At 39.2% G+C, this 11,385-nt stretch overlaps 1 protein-coding gene across 1 annotated transcript; it reads right to left on the bottom strand.

Moving 5' to 3' along the window:
- Positions 1–178: 178 nt before the first annotated feature.
- CALR (calreticulin) lies at positions 179–9,998 on the bottom strand. Its single transcript, XM_081938057.1, has 9 exons — positions 9,806–9,998; positions 7,555–7,656; positions 6,982–7,185; positions 4,985–5,079; positions 4,389–4,598; positions 4,093–4,206; positions 3,037–3,180; positions 2,038–2,130; positions 179–1,245 (listed from the first exon to the last, which is right to left on the bottom strand). Exons 1-9 carry the CDS (start codon positions 9,891–9,893, stop codon positions 1,045–1,047), a joined length of 1,251 nt encoding a protein of 416 aa, XP_081794183.1. The 5' UTR covers positions 9,894–9,998; the 3' UTR covers positions 179–1,044.
- Between the last annotated feature and the right edge of the window lie 1,387 nt (positions 9,999–11,385).

The raw sequence follows: 11,385 nt of genomic DNA, 5'->3' as shown, positions 1-11,385 counted from the left end.
TTTGTGCTTAAATCAGGATTAGAACTAACCACCTGTTTCTAGCCGGATGCCTTAACCACACCACCAAACTGGGTCTCCAAGGGTCTGGTATCACCATGCATTGTAATACCAAAAATGTTTGTTAAACTGCAATTCCCGTCTAGCCTCCAAGCAATAAAGACAGCAAAAAAACAGCATATGGGCCAGACGTGAAGTTTAATTTAATAGAAATTTTCTTCAATCTTCCATACATTCAAGTGTGAACAAGTGGGATGACCCATCTGATACTGTTCTTTCCACCTTCCAGAAACCCCTCCCACCCTTCCTCTCTGCCTGAAGAGACCTTTTACATGTGAACTCCCACCCCAATTCCTACTCTTACCTTCCTGCTGGTGCTCTACAAACACCTTCCTGAACAACCCAACACCCAAGGAAATAGGCTAAAAGCTAGAATTCAGAATTAAAAATTAAATTTGCTCAGAACACTCTGCTTTTGAAGCAACTAATTTGTATTGTAGGCACCAAAGGACAGTGCCTATTCCCTGACTAGTGTCAGGATCTCTCGATATCAATACCACTGGCCTTACACATGGTATAATACTGGTTTGTTTCAATTTAATGTATTTGAAATCTGGAGCTACCTATGCTACCAAGCCCTCCCATCGCCCCGCCCGACACTCCCCTGTACCTTCAGAGGATAAAGGCAAACTTTAGATGGACACAAGAGTTTTGCTTTTTACATCCATTGAGAAGGGCTAGTAGAGGCAAATATTTACTGAAAAAGTGGCCACAAAGAAGGGGAAGGGTCAATGGAATAATCCCCTTTCCAAGGGCTGTATTCCTACAATTAGCCTTCTTCTGATGCAGGTTCTAGTTTCCCCCCTACACACATGAATGAGTAATTGATGATATTTGGGAAGGAGTTAAGACAAACACACCAATAAAAAAGAAAGTTCTTGTGTCTCATAGAGACATTACTGTTATCCCCTCTCCTTAGTTGGGTTCAACTGCATGGTACAAGTCCAGGGCAAGGCTCAACCAATAAGTATACCCAACAACCCCCGATCACAGCTCGTCCTTCAATGGGCCCTCTGTTTCCTCTTCATCCTCTTCCTTTTCTTCTTCCTCCTCTTCTTCTTCTTCCTCTTCATTATCTTCACCTTCGGGTTCCTCTTCTCCTTCCTCTTCTTTCTTCTTCTTATCTTCTTCTTCCTGCTTCTTCCGCTGCTCCTCATCTTGCTGCTCTTTCATTTTCTTTTCAGCATCCTAATGGGAATTTAAAAGGAAATACATTATTGAATCAGCACTTGCTGAAGAAAGCATCACAGCAAACAGAACCAGGCAAGATTTTTTTTATTTTATAAGGATTTAGTGAGATAGATTGGGCAAGAGAGAAAAACTGGCTCCAAGTTACCCAGTGACCTTGGTTGGCTGAGGCTGGTCTTAAAATTGCATCTCCTTAGCCAAACATATCCTGACAATACACAAAGAGATTTTAAACCAATACTTCCCAACTTCTGCAATCTTGGAAAGTGTGGACTTCAACTCTCAGAACTGGCTGGGCCATTGCAAAGAGAATGATCTCAAAGTTGCAAAGGCTGGGAAACAATGTTTAGACAAACAGATTGACATCTGACAGAATTTGGAGAAAAATCTAACTGGCTGCTGTGGGAACAAACAGGACACCAACTGGTCCATGATGGCATTTTTTATAGACTTATATCCCATGCTTTGCCTAACATTTCAAGGACAATTCACAAACAGAAAAAAGCTTTTAAAATGTTTTTGGTATATATTAATTTGCTAGTAATCAAAATGCAAAATACTTTCTGGAGAAACATAATGAGAACTTTAATTTCAGCCTTTAAGATATCAAGTCTCTCTTGTGCTTTCATACAAGGAATGGGATTTGGGTCAAGTCACTAGATAACAGCTTGGTTCACATCCATTTCCGAAGTTCAAAATCTTAAAACATTTGAGAACAAGGTACAAGTTTCCAATTCCCAAGCTTTATAAAAGCTACATATTATTTCTTCTCTATGAAGAAACATTTCCCACCTTAGTAGCACCCCATGTTTCATTGCCAAATTCTTCAGCAAACTTCTCATCATCAGTGATCAGGAAGTTGTCAAAAATTGTGCCAGATTTCACCTAAAACACGAGGAAGAATTGTAAGTGTTATAGCTAAAGCTTGCCAACATTTTGACGATTTGTCAAGACATTACCCAGCATAACATACATTCCTACTGGTTTCTGACCACAATTCAAAGTGCTTCTGATAGCAGTTGCCAAGCATCTGAATTTTGATCATGTGACCATTGGTATCCTGCAATGGCCATGTGAAAACAAAGATGTCACTTTTTCAGTGACATAACTATGAAACGGTCATTAAATGAACTATTGTAAATCAAGGACTACTTGTATAGATTAATGAGGAATATTTATTTCACAACTACAAAAAGTCTTTATTTAGTGACTTTTCAGTTATAAGGACTGCCAGTCACTCAACCAGGACTATCTGTATAGCAAATTGCAGATTTAGAAATATATGATTTGTTGTTTAATGTACTGATAGTTTCAAACATGTACTTTTGTTGTATTTTACATTAATCTTCTTTTCCTTTAGAATAACATCTTAAAATATCTTAATTCTCCCAGTATAATATAGGAACTAGAAAAAACTTCAGAATAATTTGTAGTAGTCGGTTATGAGGACCAAAGGTTTATTCTTTCAAGCTTTCAGGCTTGTGCTGGAGTCCATGCTCAGGAAACTTCTCTCTACAAAATGTGTGGTCTGGGCTGTTCTACTGGCTATATATGCCTGATTGTGTGTGGCTTTTAGTTGTTAATTGACAACCTTAAGTATCTGGTAAGCTAGTGGTAAATCAGCACTCCTACTGACTTGATAAGGAGCCCTATTCCCAGGCTTCAATCATTTCTCTGGCTATTTTTGTCCCTGCTCAGCCATCAATCTTAGTAGCTGTGAATTGAATGTATGTCTTTGAAAAGGGCTTCCCCCTTTTTAAAAAGTTTGTTGGAAAACAAGCAAGAACTTACCTGCCACAAGTCCAAACCAATAACACCAAAGTTTTCATAAAAGTACAGATTTGGATCAGGGGTATATTCAGGATTATCTATCTCGGGATGAATCCATTTTCCTTTGTAGTTGGGGTTGTCTATTTGACGAGGTTTCCATTCTCCCTGTGAAACATTCAATGTTTTGAAATGGAAAATTCAGAGTGCATCAAATTCTATAGCACAGGAGTCCTCAAACTTTTTAAACAGTGGGCCAATTCATGGTCCCTCAGACTGTTGGGGCGCCAGACCGGCTGGGTGGGCATGGCTAAGTTGTCACATGACTGGTGGTCGTGGCTAAGTGGTCATGTGACTGGGTGCACATGGCCAATTTAGTAGTCTATTAAACAATACACAAATTAAATTGTAATTTGTTATGCTTCTGGGGGTGGAAAGCAGGTTAGTGAAGGGATGTGGCTGCTTTGGGGGGGGCGGGGGGCTGTGAGGAACTTCTGTCTGTCTCTTCCTGTCTGTCTCTCTCTCCCTCCCTCTCTCTCCTCCCCCTCCCTCCCTCTTTCTCTCTGGAGGCTGGGGACTCCAAAAACGGCCCTATTTTTGGCCTCTTCGTCCCCCAGAACCACTCTGCCACCCCAAAACAGATCTGTTTTTGGCATCCTGAGGCCTCCATGCATCCTATTTTTGGCCTCCCCGACCTCCAGAAGGTGGGTGGGGGCCGGCAGGTAGGTGGGGCGAGCCGGGGCAGCCTTGTGGTCCTGTGCGGACAGGATTAAGGGCCTTAGAAGACCCCCACTATAGCATATAGGGATAGCAATATCCAGCATCTGCTATTTAAGCATGTATGTGTAAGATAAAACAACCATTTATGGTTTTAAACAGTATTGCTGCAAGCTGCTTAAAAATCAGATAGCATACAAGCGACACATTTTTATATAATCCATATTTTTAAAATATAATGCTTTCTTTTAAAATAAACAATTAGTGGATGCCTTCCTTTCTGACAAAAAGGAGAAATCTTTTATAAATATCACTTTTAAAAGCTCACTTCCTAGTCACCTACACATTTTAAGCTATTATTACCTTGTATTCTGGATTCTGGATTACTGGTGGTTCCCATTCCCCATCCATCTCTTCATCCCAATCCTCGGGTTTCTTGGCATCAGGATCAGGAATATGTTCTGGTTTATCCCAGTCCTGTAATATAGATGGAAAAAAATCCCTGTACAAATTGTATGTAATTTTTTAACTCTACCCTCTCCATTGGTCTTCAATAAAACAACACCATCCATTTCTTGATTCTTTTGTGGTAAAACATGTTTTTTTTTAGATTATTCTTGAGTGAGAAACATGGCTATAAGCTATTAGCACCTACTGACCTCTGGTTTTGTATCTTCAGGATCATCTATCTTTGCTCTTTCATCCCAATCATCTGGTTTCTTTGCATCTGGATCCTTAATTTTCTTTGGTGGCAAAAAATCCCAGTCATCCTCGAGGCTGCCAGACTCTACTTTATTGTTGTCAATCTTAACCTCATATGTATTATCAGGCCGAACAATAAGGGTATATAGATGGCTGAACTCATCATCCTATCAAGGAAATTATACTGTTAGCAATTCTCCTCTCTAGCCAATTTTATTAGTTATTTGTTTTCCTCCATGCTCAAAGTTAGTTTCATCAGAGCTACCATACTACACTTCAATATCTTTCTTTGACTCATCTTCATCGAACTTATGACCTTTGTCATTCTTCTCGGACCATTTATCATTATATGTTTTTTTAATCAAATTAATATGTCACCCATCTCACTGTCCAAAGCAACTCGATTGGTGCACAATAAAATCATAAACATTAAAATGAACAAGAATTAGATTAAAAAATTAGAAAACTAATTACATGGCTAAGTTTCCTAAACATTAAAGTGCCATCATGGAATTTCCATTCTTGCCCCCACCTCCCAATTCCAAATACTCACTTTACAGCGAATATCTTTATTGATCAGAACATTTTTGCCTTTGTAGTTGAAAATCACATGTACTTTCTTAGTACCTGGACCACAGATATCAGGGCCTAAATTGGAAACAGAAACATCCAGCTGAGTCTGTACTGAGAGAATCCTGTAGCATCTCTCAGAAATGCAACTCATTCCATCAGCCTTCCCACATCAATCTTCATGTATTTAAAATTTGGGGTGTGGTGAAGGTCACAGCCTAAAACTAAATTGCTGTAAACATTAAATGTGTTTTTTTTAAATAATCCCTAATTGCTATAAAGAAGAAAACAGAGCAATTAGATTTTCTCTTTCTGAGAACGTGGGGGGAGGGGCATGAGGCAAAAGGGATACAACAGACCAATATTAAGATGGCATAGAATTGATACATGGATCATATCCATTTTAGCAGTAAATAAAATCTGTATTACTTCCATAATTAATGTACGTTAGAATTCTAGGATCTATGAATATACTAATAATTCTAATGATCAGTAAAAACCGGTCAAATATAGTTAAAACTGAATACCTAATCATAAATTCAAACCAATTTATCTGTAACTTATGAAAACTATCTAATATTTCCTGCAAGTTGTATGAACTGCCAATAGAAAACGAAGCAATGTTACTGAGGGACTATAATCCATAAATAGCATTTGTAAATATACTTGCTCAACATACTCTAATAGATGACAATATTTGTGAATCAGTCTTGACTCCTGGTGACTGCCTAGACAAATCCCTAAATTTTCCTGGTAAGATTTTAGAACTGGCTTGTCCAGCCTTCTTTCTGGGATTGCAAGAATGAATAGTCCAAAATTGCCCAGTTATTTCATGGCTAAATCAAGGCTGGAACTTAAGTTTCCTGGTTTCTAACCTAGTACCTTAAACCACTACACAAACTGGCTTTCTTGAGAGTATTAGGAAAATTACTCTATTATGCATGTGTTATACAGAGGGAATTAAGAAACATGTCCAGCCATATGGACTTGCCAAGCCCTATAAGACATTCCATACATATATTCTTATACTTCCTATGCAACAGTGGAGAAAGCACTGAAATGCTTTTATTTAGAAGTCATTTATACTTTAGGACTTTTAATTACTTGAAATATACCACCAGCACTACTACCGTATACATCTTCTATTCTCAGAAGATTATAGAATAAGCATGCTTTCAACCTAGCTTGTTGTTCATTCTTTAGAATCACTGCCAAAGTGAAACTTGCAATATCCCAAAAAGTATCAGCTAACCAGATTAACCATTAACAGTGTTATTTACAGCATTAATGGGTTCTTCCTTGTACCTCTGAAACTATTAGGTGCTGAGAGGTATAACCCCACAGGAACACAGACCAGCTTTAGATAACATTAGAAACAGCTATCCATAGTCTAGTCTCTACTTACCATGCAACAGTGTGAAGATGCCCTGCATACTATGAATAGTGCTATCCATATGCTTGTGAAAGGGATAAGAACTAAAACTGGATGAACTATCTAGTTTTATCATGTCTATTTGCATAAAGGTTGTAGGGTAGCTCCAATTCCCCTCACAAGTACTATTGATTTGGACTTCTTATCTGAAAGGGGAAGTTGGATGGGAGGAAATTCACTATTCTACAACCTAATTTATTATCAAGGAAAGATGATATCATTCCCTAAGAAATGTGCTATTCTAGGAACATATTTAATTAACCAGACTAGATTACTCCTCAATTACAACACATCATGCAATATTAACAATTATTCCCCATCCTCTTTCATAGACATTCCCATGATTACCTATAGATTCTTACAAGGACATTTATTAATCTTCTATTTGCTCCATGAGCTCAGTTGGTTGCTGGTTTTCAAAAAAAAACCTGTCTTACTGATTATTGTTAAATAAAAAACAACTAGCTCTTGTGCTAGTTATTGACTGCATAAAACTAAAGATAAAGACCAAGCAACTATCTTCCCTCAATTCCCAAGGAGGTACGCACCAAACATGATGTTGTATTCAGAATCTCCATGCATGTCTTCTTGCTTCAGGGTTGAAGGGAACAGTTTTACATATCCACCTCCACAGTCAATATTTTGCTCATGTTTTACCGTGAACTGCACCACCAGAGTCTTGTCCTTGTTGCTAAAGGAATCAAAGCTAGCAGAAATGGCGTAGAAACGAGCATCTTGGCTTGTTTGAAGTCCTGGTAAGATTAAAAACACAGTTAAGACCTTTGCCTGGAATAGGGGTACTATACTGATTACAGACAGCCCTTAAGACAAAAAACTGCAATTTGATTTCAAAGCTAAAATCAGTTCTCTGTATTAATAATTAATAATCAATGACTCAAAAAAGCAATCTCAGGTACAAAGCAGTGCATCAAAGATTAACTAAATAGGCTTTAATGTATTTGCTATTCAAATATTATTCTGCTATGAAGCAGCAGAGGCAACACGAACAGTTAAACTACTTAACTGAAATCACCGACCAAAACGCATAGCTAGCACTATAACCAAGGCCTCAGGACCAACTGTGACTTATTCATGGTCACACAATTACATCATCTCCTTACCTTTGTCCTTCTCTGCATCTCCATAGAATTTGCCAGAAGTAAGTATGAATTTTCCATAGTCTGATTTATGCTTTGATTCTACCCAATGGCTTGTCCAAGCATCTAAAAGGAGAACAAGGCAACACAATTTGAATCTGAAGAGTTATAAAGATTCAAAGTTCATCATTTATGTAATGCTGGAATACTAACATTCTCCCAAAGTTTAAAAGGCAAGGCAAAGATTTCTTCCTAAACAATTACCTTCGCCATTTCTGCAGTTTCAAAGAGTATGATTTTTGCAACAAGTTTACATTTTTCCTCAGTTACTTTCTCTGTTGCTTTGGAAATGCCAAACTACAGGAATACTTTGTATTTGTAAGATATTACTAATGGAGAAAAAAGGCCCATATTTCTGGCTAGTTTTAAATCATTCACTGGAAGAATTTTAATATTTTAAAGAAAAACAATATGGCACAAGAGGAACCCAATTCTTAGAAAAGTTTTATCTCAAACATCTCCAATTCAGGTTTGTTCCAGTGCAGCATATTTGATTCTGTATCAGATACATAATCAAAAATCAATGCTACTAATCATTGGCTTACAACCACAATTAAGCCCAAAAATTCTGTTGCTAAGTAAGACAGTTGTTAAGGGAGTTTTGCTCCATTTTGTGACTTTCTTGTCACAGTGGTTATGTGAATCACTGCAGTTAAGTTCGTAACATAGTTGTTAAATGAATTTGGCTTCGCCATTGACTTTGCTTGTCAGGTGGGAAAAGGCAATCACATGACCCCAAGACACTGCAATCATCAAAAATACATTCCAGTTGTGCCAAGGGTCCAAATTTTGATCACATGACAATGGAAATGCTGCAAAATCACTTTTTTCAGTGCCATAGTAAGTTGAGAACAGCCTATATTATGATTCTCGGTGTTACATACTTTCGGCAATAGAATGACAATGCAGGGCTACTCAATGTATTAAGTTAACTGTTTAACAGAAGTTTACATTTGCAATTTTCAGTATTCAACAATGGGCGGTTTGTGTGTTCTAGAGATATCCCATGGTGATCTATTTAGTCCATGTTCTATGTCCCCATGGTCCCTTCTGATTATGGTTTAATTATCAAGTCCCCAATGGATCCCTGATCTAGACTACACACAACAAGTTATCACATCTGCTAAATTTCCCTCCTTGACAAATTTTCAGTATCAATAGCACTTCCCCAAAGTATTTTTAAGAACTACAATTGAATTCATTCCCTCTTGACATATTTGCCTAAAATGGCTGTGATATGTTCACTTCACCCTTCACCAGAATTGCTACATTAATGTAAAATCCATGGCATAAATTCAAGGTAGATACTTAGATCTCTTCTCTATTCCAATTTATAAGATACTGATCTGAAACAGAAAATATGGAGATCTAAATATTGTAATGGTAATTTACTTCATAAAGAGTTGATAGTGGATAGAGGATAAAGCACATATAATCTGTCTTGAGCTGGGAAATACAGTTGAGTAAAATTTTAAGCCAATGTATACCAATTCTTGGTTCTATATTCAGTTTTTTTTTTAATCCGATCATACCACATTAGAGTCCGGAGCCACCTATGAATACTTTCCCTCTTTTAAGGTCATTCCACCCGACATTCCTCTCTTCCTCTTGTCAATCCAACGAGAGGAGCCAGTGCTTTGAAGCTCGCCTCCTTCACAAAATCCCACAACCTAGCCTGCTCCCGCCTGCACCTGACTAGATGCAATATGGCAATGCTGTTAAATCTACCCATCGAGTAAGGTGTATTAATCTTCGGACGGCCATTAAGACCTGCTAAAATTATGCTGTTCTAATTAACAGATCATCCTCGAGAACCTGCAGGAACAGCACAACTTCCTGAGCCAAAAAAAATACGGACAATCTAAGATGGCCGGGAATGGGTGGGTGGCGGGTGGGTGCGTGCAAAGGCGAGAAACAGAAACCGATAGTCCATGCAGCACGTAGGCATCTGCCTTCACTCTGGCGGCACTCCCAAAGCCACCCAATCCCTGCCCATATGCCTCCACTCCCCCTCCGGGCCCCTAGTGACTTGCTCGGATTAGAAACCCAAACGGGCCCGGGATTATTCTGCCTTAAAATCAATGCTCTAAAAAAACTAAGCCGATCAACCAATCCTCGACCAGATACTCTTAATTTGCATGTCGTTAAATTCATCTCCCCATCCTAGAACCACCGCACCGCCACCTCCGCCCGTCAACGCTGGACGGCGTCTCACCTCCATCCCCGAATTCCTCCCTGAAGTACTGGGCAGGTCCGGCCGACACCAGAGCCAGCAGAGAACAGAAGGCTAGAATGGGTTTCATTTTGTCTCCGCTGGGGGAGAGGCGCCTGGCCCTTTAAGAAGCACGACCTTCTCCAAGCTACCTGACAGCGATGACCGAACAACTGCAGCCGGCTAGGTGCTTTCGCCACGCTTTTATAGCGCACTTAGTGGAACGCCTGCCCTCGCCGTGTTCTGATTGCGCGTCCTAATCCGGACGGGCATTACCATTGGCCTGCCGACTGTACGGCGGGTTGGACTGCTCCTCCGAACGTTGGCGTCCCAGATGTCTGCTTCCTATTGGATCCTGGACCTGGCCAATGAGGCACGACCACGCGTTCGGGGAGAGACCTCCCCCTCCCTCCGCCGTGTGTGCGTCACCATTTCTTTTGCACAACCCCAAGTGTGGCTAACCACTTTTAAAGGGCCAGGTGAAGAAACCCCCACCTAGGTCCACAGCGATCTTATTCCAGTCTGGTCAAGTAGGAGGAAAATCAGCAATCGAACACAGTCAGTTCCAGCTTTGCAAAAAAATACACAAACAAAAGCTTAACCCCTGCTTTCCATTTGGTCAAGTCCTGGGTTGATTTAGCCCAGCATATATTCAAAACCAATTGTTTTTAGTGGCTCAACAAAAACTCAGGTCAAATGGATTCTGTCAGCTGTTTTTAATGGGTGCAGATGTTGAGATTTTCTACTTTGGACAATATCTCAAGTCATCTAAGGGTGCCCCTGTTATTTTAGTCCCTGAAATAGAAACTCTACAAGCATCTCCCTGGAATTATAAAGACATCTGTAATTTGTTGCAATTTCAGGCACTGTGACATCTAATAGTAAGAATTGGCTTTATAGAAGAGGCCTGCGTAACAGGTGTGGCAAAATAAATTCTGTATGAAACTACATATTGTAGCTGATACTTGAAATACCTGACAAGAAGAGAATCTGAAAGGAATATAGTACTGAAATTTTGCTGTGCAGTTATTTTAAAACATTTTCAGAAGGACATTTTTCAAAAGCTACTTTCAGTGGTGACAGAAAAGGGTGAGTCTGATCTGCTTGGTCTTTTGCTAAAATGCTAAAAAAAGGGGGAGGGGAAGGAAAGAAAGAACTGCCAGTTATACTGCTAAAGTATTGATCCACAAGTTCTCAACTGTGTACCATGCTTGACCCTTAAAATTATATAAAAAGAATAAAAAAGAATTTCATTAGGCTTAGAACTGGCAAGAAAATATTACAAATGGGGTTATACAGGTCAAGTGAGGATCAAAGCCCCAAGAGCTGGATAGCATTCCTGTTTTGCCAAAAAAAATGCAACTCAAAGAACCCCTTGGTTAAGCTATTGCTTTTCTACTTGTGAGCTTTCAGAATACATCTGGTTGTCCACTATTCTAAACTATATAGGTACATGAACGAGATGGACACTAAACTTATGAGGGATGTTATGTCCAGAATGTCTTCTCTTATGTTCTTGCAAAATAACAGCCAAATAACAGATTTTGAGACTTTCGACATGCACAGTAGTCACTGGAATTTAT

This window comes from Natrix helvetica (genome assembly GCF_964273705.1).
Source record: "Natrix helvetica genome assembly, chromosome: 1".
Taxonomy (NCBI): Eukaryota; Metazoa; Chordata; class Lepidosauria; order Squamata; family Natricidae; genus Natrix; species Natrix helvetica.
This window is presented reverse-complemented; position numbering and strand designations above follow the sequence as displayed.